A 22532-nucleotide genomic window follows, 5' to 3' on the forward strand; every position below is an offset into this window, starting at 1 on the left:
TTAAATATTTTAAAAACAATCATGGAAACAATGTCAATTGGCTAGACAGATATTGTGAGTAGGCCTAATGCAGGAATGGACGTTACAATTATTCAGTAACTATAACGAATTACTGAAATGTAAATTGTAATGTGTTACCTTTAGACTACTTCGTTTCCCAATAAAGTAACGAAATTACAGTAACACGTTACCCCCAACACTGGCCTATTGAACTTTGGTGGATGATGGACAGATGTCAGTGCCCTAGCCTAATTTACCCTCGGAAATAATTCTACATTGTCTTTATACAATATATTTAACTGGTCTAGACATGGTGTGGTCTATTGGGTTTCACGTAATTTCAACATACAGCTTTACAGAATAAATATTGTTAACATGTTAGGATCAGCGCCATAGGATTCCCACGGTAGCCAGCGTCTGTGACGACACCTGAGCTTACCAAAATGGCGCCCATAGAGTCATAGAACGTACTTCAACATATCCAACGTATTCTCCTGCCAGTAATCTATCTTGCTCTGTTCTAGAATCTTTGCTCGCTAGCTTCCAACATAATCGACCAAAGCTTGGGATGCGACCGGTGCTAAGTGAAATATGTCAGATACAGTGCCTGTCGTTATGAAGCTAACAGATTTAAAGAAGCTCAAAGTAGTAGAACTGCGTGTCAAACTGAAGGAACGGGGTCTCGATTCTAAAGGTTTGAAGTCCGAACTTGTGGCACGTCTTTGGTCTGCGATCGAGCACCAATCTATTACAGAACAACAACTTCCCAGTGGTGGAGATCATGGCTCGTCCGTTACTGAAGAAATTCATGTGGACGTAGAGGAACAGTATGGACACACATCTGAGACATTGCAAAAAGATCTACAACCACGGGAAACAGTTGTCACGACTACTGTCTGTTCTGCAAAGGGAAGAGATTTAACAAACCTAGAAACTCGAACCTATTTAACAGATTTAACGTCGATTTGTGTTGAAGAAAGTCCTGCTGAAACAGGTAACGTTCCAGTTAATGTAGATTGCCATGTGAGCTCTGATCGTACAGTGAGTTTTGTCACACAACAAATAACATTTCAGCAGCTCGAAATCGAAAAGTCAAGCCGCTCGATCTCACCAGATGGGTCACCCTGTCATCTAACGACTTCCGAAGAGGTTTCCCACACAGCAGAAACATGGGTACATGACGCCACAGGACCTGCAGACCTCTGTCTTGTTGCTGGAGAAGAGGATAAACCGAAGATATCAAACCCCTCATATATTATGCACACTAACACCAGTCGGGCAGAAGATGAACATTTACAGCAGTTGAAAAGTGTGGACACAAGTAAGTTGTTACAGGCCTTGTTTTTCCCTTCTCTGTCCTTTAATCATTTGTGTAAACAGTGAGCAGGTTATACTCTATTGGTGTATAGAATTAACTTCCCTCTTCCTCTGCAAGCTTTATGTGGACCCACAACACCACTGAAGAATCAGGGAGAAAGTCAGAACAACAAAAGGCTACTGGAAGGCATAAGGAACAGGGGCTACTATGAGTTCAAAGAGGAGGTCCAGTATAACAGGTGAGAATCATGATTTGAGCTCTCATACAGGATAATCAAAATGTTTCAAATGATCAATGTACGGAGCAACTACACCATTCCTTGATTGCATTTTTTCAGAGCCAAGAACCCGGAGTCTTACACTGAGGTCAATGAAGATAATAAAGTTGATGACCAGCTAGTTGTGTTAGATTCCTGTGAGTTGAGAACTTTATTTATTTGGCAGTAAAATGGAAATATGAAGTCATTAGTTGCCACCAAAATGTATTGTTGTTATATGCAAGTACCAGCATATCTCTTCCCTTCTCGCAGATAACAGTGACCTGCATTTTAGAGTTGGAGAGGATGGAACGAGTGGGCAGCCCTTCTTTTGGGAGAAGTTTCCTCTCCTGTGGTCAGGATGTAGACTGAGCCACGGTGTACAATATGGGAAGGTCAGCTTCGAGGTCAAGGTATGTCTATGAGAGGCATGGGACTGGACACTGAAAATAAGAGTGGTGTCTCTCAGGTGTAGCTAGAAGGTACAAGGTTTGAGTTATTAGCTTAGTGCATTTTCCGAGTTTGTTGCACACCATAGGAAAAGGTACAGTGGCTTTTGCAAGCCAGGTTTCTGTCAACATAAATTCAAATGACTAAATACATACAGTGCCTATAAAAAAAAATTCACTCCCCATCCAGGGGCACTATGTTGTGCACTAGTACAGATATAGTCAGAAAAGATACAACCTTTGTTCTCCACAAGCCTGTATTAGGCTACCGTATACAACAACAACAAATCAAATATGTGATTTTACATGTAAAAAGCCATTCCTATACATCTATAAGGTGTTATAATTTGAACACAACCCACAACGCCTGATTTCCATCAATTTACACTCGGAGACTCCTAGTTTGGAATTAATTTCCACACCACTTTTGACATGTTTTCAGGAATAGTTTCCTGACTTACAGTATATAAGGTGTTTCCAAATAAATATCTGATTTTGATTTATAGGATCTTTAATGGTTGTAATTTATTGTGGCTGTTTATATGTATTGGGTTGTGTGCCTTTCCCGTGTACAGTATATGAAAAGGCTGGTGCCCTGTGGTCTGGAGAAGGGGATGGACCCTCAACCCCATGTCCTCAGGGTGGGCTGGTCCACAGACAACCCCAGTCTGCAGCTTGGTGAGTGATGGCAGGAGGAGAGTGGAGTAGAATAATGTTCAAGATTAGATGTGTGTGAGTGTGTGTGTGTGTGTGAAAGACAGAGAGAAAATTAGCTTATATGATTGTTTTATGTAAGATTGTCACACAAAAATATAGACAAAAATAAGATCATATGCATGAACTGGTTATGCATTTGCCTATTTAGACCACATTACCGTGTTTTGTTTGATTTTTTTCCTACTCAGGTGAGACAGAGTTGTCTTATGCGTTTGACAGCAGAGGCCGTAAAGTGACACAGGGAAGGGAAATAGACTTTGGAGAGACGTTTTCAGAGGGAGACATCATCAGCTGCTATGCAGTGAGTAACAGGGATGCAACAATGCACTATGAATCTGCAAAACATCAATACAGTTGTGTGAAGATTACAACTGGTTGAGATGAAAAAATGAATAGTGATGCAATTTTTAAACAGAACAGGGCATAATCTGATTTAGATTTTACTTGTTCAACGTCAGATTGGTCAGAAGATACTTGTAATTTAAACAACCTCATCAAGGTGCCAGATAAGACAGAATATGCATTAACTGGGACAAGGTGAAGAGTTCAGACCTTGTGTTCCTCTCAGTTTATATAAATAAAGGAATATCTTTCATTCAAAAAATTGTGAATCGATATAAAAATTGTAAATCATGAGTTGAATGTATCGTTGCATCCTTAGTGAGTAACTTAACAGACCCTCTCAGACATTTAACTTTTACAAGGTGTTTCGAAACAAATCTCTGATTTGGGTTACAGAGACTATTGCCTGTATTAATGCTTGCTTTTTCATCACAGTGGATCAGTGACACAGAGGAATCCGAGCTCTCCTTCTATAAAAACGGCCTCTCCTTGGGTGTTGCTTTTCGACTGGAGCCCTCCCAACTGAAGGGCCACACCCTCTACCCTCATGTTCTGTGCAAAAACTGCTCTGTGTCCCTGAACCTCGACCCCGTGGGTGCCCCCTGGTACTGTGGACCGGTTGGGTTTACCCCCCTCCCTGCCCTCCAACATCACGAGAGAACTCGGGCTCCACAGCCTCCGGCATCAAGGGAGGAGTGCGAGGTGAGTCTTCACATGATTCATTAATTTACAACCGTGAAGGTTTTAGGAGTCCCAGTACAAACTCTTGTATTTGAGTCACAGCCTTGATTCAGTAAGTAAGTTAATCTTGAATGCATCACTATCAGCACCAAGCCTTCTATTGTAGCTAAATACTGCAGAAAGGGTTAGTATAGGGCTTAAAGGTATCAGGCACTGTGCCTAAATTCGGGCGTAGGCCTGGCTGCTTAAAATTTCGAATACTAATGACCTTGGAAAATGTCTGATAACTTCAGGCACGGAAATATTCTCTGCTTTAAGCTCTGGTTAGTCTGTGTAAAATGTTCCTCTGTCTTTGGCTGTCCCGCTCCTCAGGTTGTGGTGATGGTGGGCATGCCAGGCTCAGGGAAGACCCGCTTGGCCCAGGCTATCATGGCTCAGCACCCAGACAAGCGCTACAGCCTGCTGAGCACAGACTCAGTCTTGGCCTGCATGAGGGTGGGTTTCAGGATGACCACTCCACGGTCCCTTTGACATTCAGCTGTGCCCTGATGAATGAAGTGGTTTGCTGTACATATAAAGGCAGTTTCTTAATCGTGTGTGTATGTGATGGTGCAGCTTGTCTGTGTGTAGCTATAGTAATGTGTGATGTGTTTTAGGGAGCTGCCCAGAGGGAGGTGGTGCTTCAGCAGGCCACTCAGTGCCTTACACAGCTCATCAGGGTGGCAGCTGGCAAGAGACGCAACTATATCCTGGATCAGGTAACTTCAGGATTGTGTGTGTGTATATTTATGTGCATGTTTTCATACGTGTTTTCACAAGCCAACACACTTCTCAAACTTTAAAATGTCACTTTGTCCTTTCTCTCTTCCTAATGCTCCAGGCCAATGTGTACCTATCTGCTCGGCGACACAAGATGCTGCTCTTCAGTGGTTTCCGGCGGCGGGCAGTAGTGGTGTTTCCATCTGATCAGGAGTGGAAGAGACGCCTTGCACAGCAGCAGAGGGAACAGTGCAAGCAAGTGCCTGAGGAAGCTCTTCTCAAGCTCAAAGGTAAGAATGCATAAGTTTACATATACTTTTCATTATCCAATCATATCTGCAAAATCTGCAGGTCCTATGCCTGCAAAATCTAGAATCTATGAAGTTAAGTGAACCAATGAAACTTGTTTGCACCGCCATGGTTGTTAGCACACTGGGTTGTCCCAATCAAACCACACAGACGTGCATTTAGAAGCTGAGTTTAGTTGTGAGGGTTAGTTATGGCATACTCGTCTCATAGAGCAATGTGGCATTAAAGGAATTATCCGGAGTAAAATGCACTTTAGATCGATTTACCGATGATTGGGAGTACATACGTTGAGTTGACATCCAAATCATGTCATTCGGGTGTGTTTTGAGAAAGTTCGATGTTACCGTTTTTAGTCAAAGCTCGTTAGCGTGGAAGTGAGAAGGGCATATTATTTCGCCGCTACAAAACGCTATTTTTATACCTCTTCTACAGTTCCAAACAACATTGCACTTACGTGGTAGTGAGTAGAGGGTCCCTAAAGCCAAACCGAAGTATCCCGAGGTCTTTATGTGGTCGGATAGAGAGTCCAGAATGAATTTCATCAAGCCAGTACCTTTCCGGAAATGTTGCCATCTTTGCTGCCATCTTAAGGGGAAAGTCCGGAGTCGATTGCCAAGTGTGCTCTGGAAATTCACAATTTCGTTGCCGTTTAAAAAAAAAAAAAAAACATAGTCCAGTCCATACAACTTCATTTCAATGTCAAAAGAAATACTGGACTATGTTTTTTTAAAAAACATAGTCCAGTATTTCTTTTGACATTGAAATGAAGTTGTATGGACTGGACTATGTTTTTTTCTTTTTTTTTAACGGCGACGAAATTGTGAATTTCCAGAGCACACTTGGCAATCGAATCCTACGGACTTTCCCCTTAAGATGGCAGCAAAGATGGTTGAAACTCTGGTTGAACCTCAGTATGAAGGAGGTACAGGTTATCTTGGCTATCTATTGCCTTTAACAGAGGCTTAGAACAAGAGTGAAGAGTGGAGCTTTTTCTCTTTATTGTTATTGGTTAGAGACAGTATGTAAAAATGTGCTACTTTTTGTAGCACACTTTTATAAGCAACTAGTACAAGGACCATCTTCAAATGAGCTTCAATGATATACTGTATGGTCATGAAAAGTACAGATAAACACACCATTCAAACTAACCACTTAGGCTGTGTACTATGCAATTCTGTGGTTCAAGTCCGTCACGATATGAAAATGTATAATAAATCTTTCACAGGCTTGTGACCTTACTACTTCTGTAAGAGTGCATCATTTGTTTTGGACGTTTCAGTATTTGTTTATGAATAATGTTCCTTAATGAATGAAGCTCACCAAACAAGTCTTTAGGATTCATCAAACATATAATAAATGAAATGGGGAAAGAATGGCTTCAGGTGTGAAAGTAGAATTTGTTTTTGGACAGCAAAATTCTCTTCAAATATGTCACACTGCAGCCAGTTAACAATGGTGTGAAACTGCTTTGTTATTCGTGTGTGTTTGTGTCGACTTGGGTCTCCAGTTACGTTCACACTGCCAGAGACTGGAGATCTCCTGGAGGAGGTGTTATTTGTGGAACTACCAAAAGAGGAGGCTCAGAGGGTCCTGACTAGGTACAAAGAGGAGGCACGGCAAGCCCTGCCATCACCACCTAAACGCAAGAAACACAAACGCAACAGAGCTCCTCCACCCGATTGGAAGCTGTGGAACACATCCTACAGTAGGTGACATCTTAAAAAAAAAAAAAAACTGATCAGTTTTCTGTAATCTACATTATCTTAACAAGAAAATAACAACATCTAGGCTTGTGAATTGCTTGGGTCAATCTGTACTTGTAATACCATCTCTTTCTTAGAGCAGTGAAACGGCTTATGTTTAGATTTCCCATGTATAACACATCTTTTTGGCTGTCTGTAAATACAGAAAGGCACCCAGGGTGGATGAACCCACCTCCACTTGCCCCACCACCCTACTGGGGTCCACCACCTGGACCGGTATGTAGACACACAGTCAATTTCACATTAAGCACATGCATGTGCACACACTTAGGCAACGCTGCATCATGCATCTATATGGTGTGTTGTGTACATCTGACTCATAGGCTTTTGTTATGTTGTTGTTTTAATAGGATGTGTATGGCCAGCAGAGATCCAGGAATTACTACGGCTACCCTGCCGCACAGGTGAGAAGAGCCAACCCAGTGTAGAGGCCAGCTACTTGTAGATGCCACTATAACAGCTACTATGTGTGGTGGTGTCTTTGAGGCTATCCTTTAAATGTCAGTGCTTACATGGAAATTGCTCTGAGTGAAGTGCAGCTTGTCTACAACTCATCTCCATTCCCTCTCTTTTTTCCCCAGTGGAATCCATATTATGGAGGCCCGCCAGGATATTTTAGCGACCGATACTACACAAACTGTGTTGGCCAATGGTATTAGTAAAAATGAGTAAATTCACCATTTTAGTTACAACTGAATCAGGGATGCATAGTCAACAGTATGTATAGTCAAGAAATTACTGTATTTTAGGTACGGTATGTAATATAACATAGTTCTGAGTTGGGTGGTTTGAGGTTGAAGATGGTTAGCAGTACTCCTGTTTAAAGATAGAAGATTCCTCTGCTGGTTTGAAAAGGGAACCCTTTAGTTAAATCAATAATTAGTTACACAGGCAAAGATATACACAGATGAAGAACTGAAGAATGCTATTAAAATTGTCTCCTTAATTCCAAATGGAGACACAGTTGACCGAGTAGATTCCAGTGTAGTTAAGAGCAGGTAAAACTTGAGGCTGGCTTGCGAAAGAATAGTTCTTTATTCTGGATGTAACAACAGAGTTCTGGTAACCCTGTTGTACGCACAGCACAGCACAATGTTGCAAGGTGAAGCCAAGGTAAGAAACTGAAGCCAAGATCTGGGAAACTCCTGGCTAATTATTATACCAGAATATACATTCAAGTCTGGGGTCAAATTGGAGGGGGGAAACAGACAGTGATATAGCCTTATTGAATTAATACGTCTTGTGGGGGAACAATTAGTTAGGTACACCATTTGCTATTGTAAGGTGACAACATTCTGTCTGCTTACAATAAACATCCTGTCCTCGCAGTTTCTGCAGTATTAAACAAAGAACCAAAAGAATGACATACAGAAAACCACTAAAATCTAACAGAACCATGGCTGTATGTAGAGCCGTGTTAAGAAACTGTTTTCAAAACAGATAGCCTACAACCTCAGGAAACAGAATGAATGTGTGAAATTTTATTTGGTTGACTTAGTGATTTTTGTTCTCTTTTTTGTATCTAAATGATTACATTTTTGCTTTCTAGGATGCATACTGAATATTTATGATTCTTTTCATGATTTGTAACATCGGAAAAATAACTATTCTATCAGATTAGAAGTGCTGAAAATGACCTTTAATACATCTGTAATACATCTTTAATACATCTCTTTACAACATTTAGGTAAAAACATAAAATCAAAATAGACAAGAACTTTTCAAAAGGTATCATACATCTACAGTCCTGAACCTGTAAGATTCATAGTAAATCAACTATTGTACAATTATTAACAGTGCAATTTAATATCTACATAGAACAGTTCTTTTCACCCCAACGGAAACAGTATGTTTTGTAAAATGTAAGGTGTTTATCTTTACCTAGATTATTCTCAGTATGTTGTAAATCCATTGATTTTTCATTTGCACTACTGTGTTCTGGTTGTGAAGATGTTTTAAAAAAGCAGTTACACTTTTGTTCACAATAAAGAGAATTTTATATTCTTTTAAACATTTTGATTTTGATCATTGACTGGCATGACTTTTTGATGGAGAATTATCGCTCCTTTAGCTGATGGACACAATTCTGACCACAGGGGGGCACTTTCATCCAAAGCCAACCATTCCTTGAGTGACGAAAAAGGAAGGCCATGAAAACATCTATTTTAGGACCAGCTATTGGCTACAATAATGTTTTTTTTAGCTATACTCATGCAAACATTTAGACAGTTGAAGATTCAGCTTTTTGAGACTCACATGTTAGTTCTATTCTTTGACAGCTGTAACATACCAAACTGTATGTGCATTGTGAATTGTATTTTATGCACTCCTTACCGTCTCTTCCAGGAATACAACATCAGTAGATTCATTAGCCTCTGGACCTCCACGCCGGTAGACAGTTTTAACTTCATCTGCAGTCAGAAAGCACCTATTTGCACATCATCATCAGGTGCACAGGTGCATGTAGAATTGGGTCAATATGAGAAATGTGCAATGCAGAGTGTAAATCATGTGCATGATATGAAGATAGAGTTTGAGCTGTATTCTGTTACAGTGTTAATACCTGACATAGAACTCAGCACTAGGCCTTCCAGCACTGGTGTGGTTCAGGGCAACTCCCAGCAGAATTGGCTCACTTAGAGAACTAAGAGGAACATTCACCTGGGGTTAAAGGAGAGGTGGAGTTATTTTATCCCTTATTTTTATTAAAAAAAAAAAATATATATATATATATAGTAAGTACAAAAAAGGTTGACAGTGTAATAAAATACTTCATCTCGTATCTCTGCTAACACAGAGGAGAAGATTTCCTTAAGGACGGCTTCCTCTTTGCCCTGGAGCGACTCTATGGTGATGCTCTCTTCGCTGATGCCATTACAGACAGCCTGGGAGTTAGGGCCAAAGTATGCAGTAAGTTAAGGCTATACAGCAAGAAAAAAAGCTTAAACAGTTGAAAGTTCTTTCTGTCCCATACTCACAATATATTACATAGACAGAAATTACAATATTGTGCTCCTCATTCATGATGGGAATAAACTTGGTCAACCCTTGATAATCGTCAACACTTGCCTTTGGTTCGGGATGTCCTCCTGGTATATCTAGCAGTCCAGCGGCCTCTGCAACCTTCTGGCTCCTCTTTAGGAGGACCACTTGTCCATCAGCGGTTGCCATGACAGCCCCCACACCTAGAGGCTGGGCCAACAGGCTTTGTGGATCTCCAAGCTCAACTGCTCCTCGCCTCTGAAGCTCGCCTACCCTTTCGGACCAGTTAGTTCCCAGGTAGTCTTTGTAACAGGTTAGGCCTAACTGCAAACTCAACAGAACTCTCCTTGGCTCTCCTAGGCATCCTGAGCCCTTCAGAGAGTGTGACTTCACAACTGGACTGTCGCCACTGTAGGTGTTTGGGAGTGGGACAGCGTGCTGCTCACCACACTGGGCATGTTTGTGTGCCTCATCATGCCCTTTCTCACCTGAGCAGCAGCACTGTTGTCCACTGTTGTGATGCGTGGTCCAGTTGGTTGAGTGCAGTCTGAATTTGGCCCCATTGAAAAGCCACGGTTCTCGTTTGATCCTTTCTTCCCACATTGACTCTATATGCTCCTCTATATCTGGTGATGCATGCCTGTTAAACCTGAATAGGAGTGGTTTGTAATGTTATGTCACTTACGTTCATGACTAGACAAGTCATGCCAGTAAAGATACTATGTCCATTTGAAATCCAATGCATTATAAACTACAAAAACATTTAACTGACACTGATTAACCAGGATCAGAGCAATGCCATAGTAAAGTAAACAAATAAACAATTCTAATAGAATGTTGAATCGTGGCTGTGTTTTTGGATGTGTGTAGTGAAAGGTTTTCGGATCTGTTAGAAACAAACATTTGGCTCTGTAGATTTGTTACTTTACCTTGAGGAGAGTTCCACTTGCACCTGCCATTCTCGCAATCCCCGCCAGGAAGCACAGTGAAGTAAAATAGACACGTCCGGATCCATGTCCTTTAAGTACGAAATACATTATCTTTCTTCCTTCACTCAATCCAGTTCATTTGTAGATATGGCTCCGCTCAAACCTACATACGTGACTGTGTGCTAAAACTCGATGAATGACATTTTATCAATTGCCTCTGCTATGACTACTCGGAATAACACGTGACCAAAAATAGGAGGGTAATGCGGAAACACGTTTCTTGTCATAGAATGTAACATCCACAAACGAGTTGTACACAAATTGACAAGAAACAAAATACCTACATGCCTACACTTATAAACAAACGGGCAGTAAGGACACTGATGCCGTAGTGGGTTGGTTTGCTTGCTTTTGGCTTTTGGCAATCCAGTTAAACCCACACACACAATGGTCAGAGTCGATTTGAGAACTACTAGACTAGTCTGGCAGGTTTTTAACAACTACTGATTACATAATAGATCAACAAATACAAAACGGCTGAGAAAACACTGTTTGCTCTTTGTTACAGTTGCTGATTAGGACTATTTGGGTAGGCAACTGACCTGTCCCAATGCTCCAGGATGATGTCAAGATCATTACGTTTCGTTAACTTGCTAGCAAATTTATGCATTCTGAGCAGCGCCTTACCTTCAGAGATTTGCGTGGGATGTGTAATAATCTGATTAAACAAATGTATCCTAGTTAGGTAACGTTAAAGCTACAACGACACTTGACAGAGAGCTAACGGTTACGTTGACGTGAAAAAGTTTACGCCAACAACTTTAAAGTACATGTTTAGTGATTTCAATAATGATAACGTTATTAAGCTATCCGTTACAACACAATGAAATAATGGGAATCAACTGCCTATCAAAATACTTCAGTCAGGTGATGGAATGATGGAAAGTAGGCTAGTATCAACAGAACCAAAAGACTAGACTACAGAGGACGAAGAGAAACTGAACACCACCACAGTGCTGAACACCCGTGAACGAGAGAACGCCCACTTTTGAGAACGTTTGGCCCCGCCCACCAATACACTCAAAACATGCGACGGGTGAAGTGCTAGCAGCATTGCTAACAGCAGGCATCAGGTAAAGTCCAGACAAATATTACCACAACTGTTAGAAATGCTCAAACAATTGCCGTATTAACGTTGGTATATAAACTACACGGTTAGTTAAAGTGGTAGACAGCAGCTAAATCTCGAGTGTGCATTGTCTCAATGTTTGCAAAATGTTTAACTAAACAAAGGAAATTAAAATGCATTTGTGCTATTTCTATGAAAATAACGTTATCATGTTGTAGTAGGCTGCTATTTTAGAGAATGTTGGCACAGGGTTGTGAATACAAACCGATAGTTGAACAATATGTTTCGCTTGCTCTCCTCTTGACTCTTGAGTTATGCAACACTGTTGGAAGTGAGGTTATGAAACCTTTGTGTAGGCGCCAGTCTGAATGTCAGTTATTTGGAGATAGCGGAGTAAGCCTACTGTTAAAACAACTCGTTTAACTAAGGTTAAATCAAAATATTATGTGGTCACCAAGTAAGACGCAACTATGTCTTTGTCAAAACACCCCGGCCAGTTAAAACATGGACTAGCCCATGTAGGGTGGATTGCCCTAATGTGCAATGTGGGACATGTTTTACTTTTCGGACTTAGCTGTATGTTACAATGTGAGATCAACACATTAAATCCATCCAATTTTGTTCACAGGACCCTACAGCTTTGACTTTCCCATAGTTTTACTGACATTCATTAGTTTGGGGAAGAGCTACGTCTACTGGAGCTTAGGTGTCCCAGACAGTGTCCCACATTTAGGACAATTTAGTATATGTTGCCGATAGGTATTTGTTTCAGGTTTTAAGCAAGGCTAGACTGTAGGTTAGGCTACTTTCTACTTTCAGCTGCATTTGTAATTTTATTTTGCCGCTAAATAAACGATTCTTTCTGTGCTTTGTCTACCTTATCTAAAGATAAATGGTTTGTTCTTTCATTATTATTGCACCTCGTCCTAGTTATCAGTTAGGCCACATTTGTATTAGACAAGTGCTATTTCAAGAAAAAGTCCTTGTATATGGGTCTAGGGGCATTTCTTAGTAAAAGTTGGGAACAGGACTTTTTATCATAACTAACATGTGCTGAATCCAACTAGCCCTGTTCCCAAGCAGAATTGTGCTTTTTTGCTTATATATTTGCAAAATATAAATGCAAAAAAAAAAGTATTATTATGCTAATTAGCATTATTATCATGTTATTATACTCTTGACTATGTTTACGGTCCTCTTTGGCAAAGAGTGTGGCCTGACTTCATTGGTAAACAACTTCTTCGTGGTGGGTGGACACATGTTTGGAGTTTAAAAGCCTCCTTGTTGTCCCTGTGAAGGTTGCCATCGAAATGGACACCTTAACAGGCACAGGCAAGGAGGCACCGGGGGGTGGCAGTGATGCGTTGAGCAGTTTTCACCATCCTCTGCCGTCCTTTCCAGTCGGAGGCAGAGCAGTTGCCATACCATACTGTGACACAGTTGGTGAGGATGCTCTCAATGGTGCAGCGGTAGAGGTTTAGAAGTTCACCAGGATCTGAGGAGAGAGGTTGTGTTCTTTAGTCTCTTCAAGAAGAAGAGATGCTGGTGAGCCTTCTTGATCAAGGTAGAGGTGTTGAGGGTCCAAGAGAGGTCCACAGAGATGTGGACACCCAGAAACATGAACTGGTGACATGCTCCACAGTCCTGTTGATGAGGATGGGGCTTTGTGTGCTAGCTTTTGACTTCCTGAAGTCCATAATGAGGTCTTTGGTCCTCTTGGTGTTGAGAGCCAGGTTGTTGTCGGTGCTCTGCGATGTTAGGTGCTGGACCTCCTCCCTGCAGGCTGTCTCATTATTGTTGCTGATGAGAGCAATCACTGTAGTGTTGTCTGCAAACTTGACAATGGTGTTAGAGCCATGTACAGGTATGCAGTTGTAGGTGAAGAGGGAGTAAAGGAGGGCTCAGCACACGCCAGTGTTCAGGGTGAGGGTTGAGTGGGTGAGGTTATCTAATCTAACAGACTGCGGTCTGTTGGTTAGGAAGTCCAGAATCTAGTTTCAGAGGGAGGTATTGATGTCCAGTTCACTGAGTTTGGTGATCAGTTTGGAGGGGATAATGGTGTTGAATGCTGAACTGAAGTCAATGAACAGCATTCTCACATAGGTGCTGCTATTGTCAAGGAGGGACAGGGCGGAGTGAATTGCCGTAAAGATGGCATCCTCTGTGCTCCTGTTCTGGCAAATTATCTTGAAGCACTCTATACTGCAAACAAAATCTACCTCTGGGTACAAATAAAGTAACTTAAACTTGAACTTGCACTAGTTATAAAGTTATTCATCTAACTATTAATTCACAGGACATGCAATCATTTTAGTAACACAAATGTTATGAAGAAATATGGGTGACACTTTATGGTAAAGGTACATGAATTATCATGAATTCATGCATTAATTAATTAATGATTTATGCATTACTTCATTCCTTTATATCCTATGAATCATCAGGAATTGACATGAATTCATATACTCTCATTCATGATGACCTCACATATGAACAACACATCAACTAAAGCATTAGGTGTGATGGGTATATCATTATGATTTATGATTTCTTAAGCATGATCATCATGATTACATGCATTTTAGGATAATTGCTCATGCATTTATCATGTCTGTGGCCCCTCAAATAAAGTAGTGAATAATGACATGTGTTTAGAGAACTCCAAAGTTATGTTCAAAGTTATGTTCAAAGAATTTGAGCAGTGATGACCACATTTTTGGCAGAAAAATAAAGTCATGATCATGGTTAATACATCATAATTCATAATGATGTGCCCACCGTACCTAATACTTTAGTAATGTGTTCATGTATGAGGTCACAACTATGAACTCAGTAAATATTAATGAATAAATCATGAATTAATTAATGTACCCTTACCGTAAAGTGTTACCGAAATGGGTAAAGGCCTGTGTAACTTACTCCAAGACTACATACATTACCAACCCAATTTGCTTCAATTATGTAAATGTAATGTAAATCAGGTTTTATGGCCAAGTATACTTGGGTATACAAGGAATTTGGTCTCTGCATGTATCCCATCCGTGAATTAGTGAACACACAGGTCACACATTGAAGCACACATTAACCTGGAGCAGTGACCTGCCTTGCTACAGTGATGCTCGGGGAGCAGTGAGGGGTTAGGTGCCTTGCTCAAGGGCACTTCAGCCGTGGATGTGGGCATGGGAGACTAGTGCTCAACCTTTCCACCACCCACATTTTTCCTACTGGTCGAGGATCGACTGGCAACCCTTTGGTTTCAAGCCCGAAGACCTAACCAGTAGGCCACAATTTTAAACTTTACATTTCATTACTACACATCTTTCTTGACCCTCAAAAAACATAAGTCTCATTCGTCAATGGTTTTTCAAAGGTTTTTTCAAAGGTTTTTTCAGGTAATTAACATGGGCATAATACTAGATTTTTTTCTTTTTTCACAGCCTGTATCCTTGATCTATTGGCCAAGGAAGATTTCTGTGAACAATATGAATTAATTTACATGGTATAATGACATCCGCCCAATGAAAGTGCCCAAAATCGCCATTTTGGCAACCATTTTGTTTATGCTAATTCGATGGTCATAAACTCAAAATTCAGCTTGGGAACAGGGCTAGTTGGATTCAGCACACCTTAATTATGTTAAAAAGTCCTGTTCCCAACTTTTACTAAAAAATGCCTCTAGGAAGCACATATCTCAAAAATATCACCTGTCTATATGGAAAACCCCCTCTTTTCTTCTGTTTAAGTTCCATCACGTGTAGAACACACGAGTTCAAGCTATGCTGACTGTGCATCCCCGATGGAATGAATGGTAGGCTACGTTCAATGTAACAGCAAAAAACGCACCTCAACGAACATAACATTTCTCTCTCTCTCTCTCTCTCTCCGTATTTGTTGTGTTTATGGCTTGCTAAGCATAGTGTTACTTAAACTGGCATGTCACTGATTGCAGTGGAGAAACAAACCACGGAATTTCATTCTATTTAAAGCTCCTATCAGCTGTGTGTTCCTGGCCCTTTAACCTGCATTACTTTCTGTTTTGTATATTTCCCCCTGCAGATTGGTTTCTCACAATTTCCCTGTGCACACACTGAGCGACACAATGCAGCTGGAAGCCCAACTCCGTCTTTCACATAGCTGCATTTTTTACTACAAAAGTGCAAAGCTTCTGTTCTCGCATTCAGCAGTAAATCGGTAAGGGACTGTGTTTTGTTTAATATATAAACCAAAACAAAATATATCTTAATCTAACTTTTGTTGTAGTCTGATATGTTAATCTCTTCTTTTATTAAAAATATGGATTTCCTTTATATCAATTGCCATCCCCAGAATGATGGTCTATGAAGGTTCAAGAGGTGTGTTTACAGGCCAGTGCATTCTGTACCTGCAGTCATTGGTGTCAGTAGTCTTGTGTGCTCATAATCATCTATACAACATTACACCGTTGTGGTCTTGAGTACCTGGCATGGGTGAAAAAGCTATTTAACTTTTTGGGTTGAAATTCTGGCCTGATTACATTGTCATGGATTTGATGAGGGGCTCAGCTCTAACCAGGTCACTGAATGTAGAAGCAAAAAAAGAGCTAATTTTGAGAGTAATTCTTACCTTAAAGGGTAAACTTTAGGGGGTAAAAAGATTGCATGTTAAGTTTATTCACAAAATACAACAAACCCTAATTTTCGGTCAGGCTGCTTGTTATACAAGTTGATGTCAGTAGCAATTATACACTAATTTTGAAAAGTTTGGAATTGCAAAAATTGCATTTTCCAGCCACATTAATTATTATCCAGCTACAAAATTAATTGAATTGAATTCATTCTCTGTTAAAGACTTATTTTCTTCTGTACAAATTAGGCTACATGATCCTATTTCCCCCTCCATAGTTGAGAGAGAGTGTCAAAAAAATGTGTTATGGCCTTTATACATTTGATAAAAAAAAATGTAATCTGTGTGATCCAAACACATCAACTTTGGTCATAACACATTTTTTTGTTGTCTTCCACCTAGTATCTGCTTTCTTTTGCCAAACCTGGAAATGGGTTATGAAACTCTGCCTAGAAGGCCAGTATTCTCTGGCAGAGTCTCTGATGATAAGATACGTGTTTTATAAATACTAATACTGCCAGCTGAGGACATGTGAGGCATGACAGGCATCTATTCCTCAAACTAGATTCATCCACCTGCACAGTTTCCCCTGAGGTCTTCCACTTCTTATTGTGTCCAAGTCGAAACAGGCATGCACTGAGGACTTTGTGCTGCACATGTTTGGAAGATATACAATAACTTAGGATTCCTGGCCTTCATATTCTTAGAACAATGATGGTCAGCTGTGTTCCAGCAGAGAGCTGTTTCTTTTTGACAATTTCCTAATCAATATGCAATGTTCCAGTTGTTCAAGCACCCGAAAGCTACTTGATATATAGTCTTGATATAGTCTAATTGGTTCCATAAACATTCTTTATTCACACAAACCTTATTGCAGAAAGTTCTTCCAATAACAATTTTAGCCTTTTAAACATGCTAATTTGGGGTTAGACATTGTAATGTGATGTTGAAAGGTGTATGATTGTGATGGTAAAATATGGTTGTGATGGTAAAATTAGCCTTTTTACGACTCAATGCCTTAATATTCCATTCAGTTCTCAAATAGTTTGAATAGAAAGTTGTGAGCGAAGTGATTTTCTTTAAAAAAGCAAGGACATTTCTCAGCGATTCCAAACATCTGTTAAGTTCGCGACAGTGATTCCAAACGACTGTTAAGTATGTTAGGTTCAATGAATCTATTCTTGAATTCTACAAATTCTTTGTCTTTATCTACCATCTACCTTTTTCTACAGATCTACAGCAAATTACTACGATCTACTTGGAGTAAAACAAGATGCATCATTGGAGGAAATCAAGACAGCATTTTTTGACAAGTCCAAAAAGGTTGAGTGTTCTACCCCTCCCCCTTCTCTGTCTGTCTATATCCTCCTCCCCGCCTTCCTTCCTTCCTCACTCACTAATCTCATATACACATTGGCACTCACATTCTTAATTTGTAGTAATTCTCAGGAGGAACAAAGAGAGCTTGTATAGTTTAATGAGTGCAGCAAGACCGTCTCTGAATCATAAGAGGTCATTTATCTCTGAGATAAACCAAGTATCCCGGCCTCAACTGGAAGAGTCTCAGAGTCTTTAATTTGAGAATGATTTGAGGGCTTTAGGCCCCATGAGAGTCTCTCATGAGCGACGAGAGTCTTTTTCATAATACTCATTTTCCCCTCAGGGGGGCAGTATTGTTCCACAAAATGAATGCCTCATTAAACTCATTCAATAGTGTAGTATTCATTGGTATGTATGTTCGCATCATGTGTTTGTTGGTGTTTATTTTCAGTGTTATCATGTGTATTTTTACAGAAAGTGTTGTATATGTGCTTCATGTTTACGTTCATGCGTGGCACATGAGTTTATTTCTTCGTGCCTTGTCTATATGTGTCCTGTGTGTGCATGCTCTCTATCAGGGGATGTGGGAACAGGGGGGAGAGATAGGGGTCTCTTGTCCCATGAGAAAAACAGATTAGAGCTCTATGATAAATCTCTAGGGGACTGTGCAGTCGTAGGAGTAGGAGGAAAAGAAAGATTCACATTGATTAGACATTGAAGTATGTCAAGCAAGTTCTTTCCACGAGCAGGTTACTCAATCATGCCCCAAATGAACCTTTCATTTGCTCTCAGTCCAATTTTTCCACAGTTGAATCATGGCATTGCATAATCTAGACTCTCTAATGTGTTAAAGGCAAAATACTTGGCAACTTTCTGTAAAAGTTGTTCATTCATTCTTGCATTTTTTCCAACCCACCAAACTACTTTCCAGTGGGAATGATTTTTTTAAACATATTTTGTTCTTCTACACTCGAGTTTACATACAAAAACATACCTCAAATGGGAAAAAAACTGTCATGTTTCATGAATCAAAAATATTGCATTAACTTTTGAACAAACCCTCAATTTTGATGTGTGTTTGCAACATTGACAAAAATGTCTTGATTCTATTTGCTTTTAACACTTGCATGTATCTTCATTGAAGTATTGTATTATAAAGATGAGTAAGGCAAACAAGCGGGTTACTACTTCAACAGTGATCATTCAAAATGTGTTTTCATGGTTTTTTTTCATCCCACTGACATGTGTACTAAGTTCCGGGTTGCTGAATCATGTCTTTGTTGCCCCATTCAGGTGCATCCAGACAGTGACCCCACCAACCCCAAACTTCACAGCCAGTTTGTGGAGCTGAGCGATGCCTACAGGGTCCTGAGCCGAGACGGGAGCAGGAAGGAGTACGACCTCCGGCTCCGACACCCCTACCCAGGCAACCAACCCTTCAGACCAACGTCCACTCACACCTACACCCCCAGGTGAGACACCCAGCAACAATCCTCATGTACTTTCTCTTCTCCCAGCGCTTCATTCCCACACATCCCAACCAGCCCCTTCTCTGTGCCCGTGTTGACTCCACTCCACTGTGTCACTTAGTGCGGACCAGACGGAGCGCATGCGGTACTGGGAGCAGTTCCGCTACACCCAGGACACAGGCAATGAGCAGTGGGAGCAGAAGAAGAAGAGGAACATGCGACTCGTGGGCTACTGCATGCTGGTTATGGTGCTCAGTATGGGAGCCCACTTTGTTGGATTCAGGTGAGGAGGATGTGGTTTTGGTGTATTGTTGCTATTATTATTTTTATTAGTATTATTACTATATTTATTTATAATTTTAGTAATGTGCGTGTGTCTGTCAGTCAGCGTGTTCTCATGCTAATCTATCAGTTGCTGTTTCTGGGCCCGTGGGGGTGTCTGAGTTGACGCTTGTTATTCTTATTTGAGCATGAAGGTGACATTTTCTTGACATTGTATTGTTTATTTGTGACCTGAGATAACATCTCATTCAGAGCAGGACCAATTCAAATCAATATTAGTTTCCGCTGTGTATTTAAATTGTTGTGCTGAATTTATTCTCATACTTCGAGGGTTTGTTGCTAACAAGCGCCTGGCGTTTGTTCCCCCCACCACCGTGCCCAGATAAATCTCATTAATGTGTGCTCATGGCTGTCCCCAGACACACGCTCTGTTTTCTCTTCTGTAATCTGTGTTTTTGCATGCCGGGTTGACAATAATGGGGTCATATCACAGGAGCCACAGTGCATTGACTTGCTTTGTGATGATACAGACAGATTTAATTGCCAAAAGCCTGCTTTAGTCTGAGTGCTGGTAAATGGTAAAAGCTGTAGAGGTGACAATGCCATGGTACTTTAGGCTTCTATTAGGTTTTGTATATTTTTGTATATTGTGGTCGGAATGTTTATTTTTTGAGACCTATCACACAGGATGAGCTGACATCACGTGTTTCCTGTTTGAATGTCATTGTTCACCTCATGTAAGGCCAGAAAGCTACATGTTGTTTGAGTATGTGTCCATGTGGCTTTGTCTATTGTCTGTATGTATATTTCTTAATTCCCAGTGTGAAATATGTATGGTTCTTGTTGATCAGAAAACTGGAGGAGGTCCACAGTAACTTCATGGACAACAAGGACCGAGCTATCACTGAGATTTACAATGAGTCCAAAGAAAGAGCCAGGTGTGTAAGGACCTTTCAAGGATTTTAGAACACATTATGATATAATTTGGAGTGTTAATGAAATTATATAATGCCCTTAACATTGACCTAAAAGTCAATTTACTCCATGTCAAAGTTTTCCTGAATGGTAATGCATAAAACATAGGTATAGTGCCAAAGCATGGGCACACACACATACATATGCACAGTGAATTGTTAGCGAGACCAAAACTCTTACTGACGAGAGGCAATCTGAGATTTAGATTATATTTTGTTGGACAATGTGTGCTCCATGTACCCAGATCTTTTGCTCAGAATTTACTCCATTCTTAATTCAACCTGGTTGCAGGTGTCCGTTGCCTGTAGAACTTGTTATGAAACTGGTGTGTATTTCCTTTTGTCTTTTCAGAATGAATGGTTTCAAAAAACAGACAGAAATCCTGAGACAGAAACATGCTGAATTTCTTGAGAAATACAACGTGCGTAACAAGGACGATAAGTAGAATACTTGAAAAAATGAGTGATGGCTCTTGGAACCAAAGGACTTCTCCTCTGGTCCTCAGAGAATGCTACGTGTGGAAGCCGTTCTTGTATGAAAATGTGTTAGCAGTTAGCTGTGTTTTTTGAAGGAGTGTTTTTGAGCCATTCTTACCTGTTTGTCTCGGTTCTGATAACTGAGACGGAAAGTGTGTGAATTTGGTTCACCGAAGTGAATGTTTTTGGTTCTTTATAGGCACAAGTTCTCATTAACGCTCCTCACTTTGGGTGGGATAATGTAATGTCTCAGCCGGGGAACTGATTAGCAAAGAGCTGTTGAACTTTAAGCTTCAAAGGCATTTGCTTATCCAGTTCTGGACTCTGATTCTCATTTGGTTACACTTGCAGAAGCTGTGGTTGTATTTGGCATTCCAGACAAAATTGTACACTTGAGTTCTGTCAGTAGATATCTACACATGTATGATGCAGATGGGAAGTTTTGTGAGTAAGAGGATGGTGCTTTGCTACCTGGAAACCCACAGTGGAGGGACTTGCAGTACATGCAATCAATTTACAACTCAATCTGAGTTACCCCATGCAGTGCAATATTTGATTGTGAATCATAAAGATATTATGCCTCACTTGATAGGCAATGTTTTGGAGAAGGTTGTGTAAGTTGTGTATTTTAATTAAAGATAAAATAGCTCATACACTACATCACTACGTGTGAGCATGTGTGCAACTTGTGGTAATCAACATTACCACAGTGCCTTCATGTGTGGTAAAATAGTATTGTGTTGATTGCCTTAATATTTAAAAAATTTAACTGTTTTGTGCCATATTGCACAATAAAACATTGTCATGTCTCAACTGAAAATGGATTTGTCTCACTCCTTCCTTACAAATATCTTTTTCTTTTTATTGTAGTGTAGTTGCTGACTACCAGTCAGGTCCTAGATCCCCTTTAAATCAGCCCATTTGCCCTCATGCCCAAAATCATCCTCACAGGAAAATAGTTAAAATGATGGATCCCTTGACGGCTGAGGTGCAACAGCATGGCACTTTCCGGAATGTCTGGTACGGATGTTGACGTTCCCCTGTGACTCTGGGGCCAAGGACTCATTGGGATCAAGCTCAGATAACATGGTGGCCCATATGCAGGTGCTGGTCTCCACCACGATGAAGGAGATATGAAATGGGGTGGAATGACTCAACGGCAGCAGGCATTTCTTGCATCGTTTCATATAAAACAGACTAGTAGTTAGAGGTGCCACCAAGTAAACACAGACTAGACAATTAAACAAATGGACAACTCTGACCAAGATGCAAATCTATCCAAAGCATTTTTTCTGGAGGGTTAGTAATTGGGCATTGATGATCAGTGACCACCTCAGACCTCAGACGCTCTGAAGGTTTGCTTTATGGAATTGTGTTTGAGTATGCCGCCCGTGTCACCCGGTGCAGGGCAGAAACCACATAAGAGTAGATAACACAGCCCTCATCCCACTATCCCACATGTGGTTTGTGCTTGTTATAACCCAAACAGATTTAACTGTGACGTTGAGGGACATTTGGTGTGTGAGAATAATGCTCCATCAAAGGATTATGATGAAATTGGATCATTTACTACACAAACAGACTAGAAGGGGGTTTTGCACATTTTCTGTTCTTGTTGGATACAAGATCTTAACTGCTTGAACTGTGACCTAAGATGCATGCATTAAAGAGTTAAGCTACTGGGTTTTAATATTATTCCCTGGGTCTATATCCCTTTTAGAGACGACAGGCTAGGTTGAAGAAATGACCAAACGACGAGGAAAGTCGCGGTTAA

General features: G+C 40.5%; 3 protein-coding genes across 5 annotated transcripts; 2 read left to right on the plus strand and 1 right to left on the minus strand.

Annotated features, from left to right (window-relative positions):
- Positions 1–434: 434 nt before the first annotated feature.
- Positions 435–8619, plus strand: si:ch211-107m4.1 (heterogeneous nuclear ribonucleoprotein U-like protein 1). The gene is made up of 14 exons (XM_048231145.1): positions 435–1321; positions 1436–1556; positions 1656–1732; positions 1848–1987; positions 2599–2701; positions 2929–3041; positions 3518–3784; positions 4136–4258; positions 4420–4521; positions 4644–4812; positions 6339–6536; positions 6740–6810; positions 6945–6998; positions 7176–8619. Exons 1-14 carry the CDS (start codon positions 592–594, stop codon positions 7251–7253), a joined length of 2346 nt encoding a protein of 781 aa, XP_048087102.1. The 5' UTR covers positions 435–591; the 3' UTR covers positions 7254–8619.
- Positions 8219–11501, minus strand: nudt22 (nudix (nucleoside diphosphate linked moiety X)-type motif 22). Of its 2 annotated transcripts, XM_048231146.1 has the most exons (7): positions 11193–11501; positions 10506–10594; positions 9664–10225; positions 9366–9479; positions 9158–9255; positions 8929–9022; positions 8219–8720 (listed from the first exon to the last, which is right to left on the minus strand). In XM_048231146.1, the coding sequence occupies exons 2-7, from the start codon at positions 10589–10591 to the stop codon at positions 8601–8603; spliced, it is 1074 nt and encodes a 357-aa protein (XP_048087103.1). In that variant the 5' UTR covers positions 10592–10594; positions 11193–11501; the 3' UTR covers positions 8219–8600. The 2 variants fall into 2 exon arrangements, with proteins under 2 accessions (XP_048087103.1, XP_048087105.1); XM_048231148.1 differs by lacking the exon at positions 8219–8720 and having other exon boundaries at positions 8928–9005; positions 10506–11501.
- A 56-nt stretch (positions 11502–11557) lies between these two features.
- Positions 11558–21578, plus strand: dnajc4 (DnaJ (Hsp40) homolog, subfamily C, member 4). Of its 2 annotated transcripts, none has more exons than XM_048231149.1 (8): positions 11558–11638; positions 15378–15442; positions 15691–15825; positions 17469–17559; positions 18850–19028; positions 19147–19308; positions 20159–20245; positions 20634–21578. In XM_048231149.1, exons 3-8 carry the CDS (start codon positions 15734–15736, stop codon positions 20725–20727), a joined length of 705 nt encoding a protein of 234 aa, XP_048087106.1. In that variant the 5' UTR covers positions 11558–11638; positions 15378–15442; positions 15691–15733; the 3' UTR covers positions 20728–21578. The 2 variants fall into 2 exon arrangements, with proteins under 2 accessions (XP_048087106.1, XP_048087107.1); XM_048231150.1 differs by lacking the exon at positions 11558–11638 and adding an exon at positions 14892–14911.
- The last annotated feature ends 954 nt before the right edge of the window (positions 21579–22532 follow it).

Source organism: Alosa alosa, chromosome 21 (genome assembly GCF_017589495.1).
Source record: "Alosa alosa isolate M-15738 ecotype Scorff River chromosome 21, AALO_Geno_1.1, whole genome shotgun sequence".
Classification (NCBI taxonomy): Eukaryota; Metazoa; Chordata; class Actinopteri; order Clupeiformes; family Clupeidae; genus Alosa; species Alosa alosa.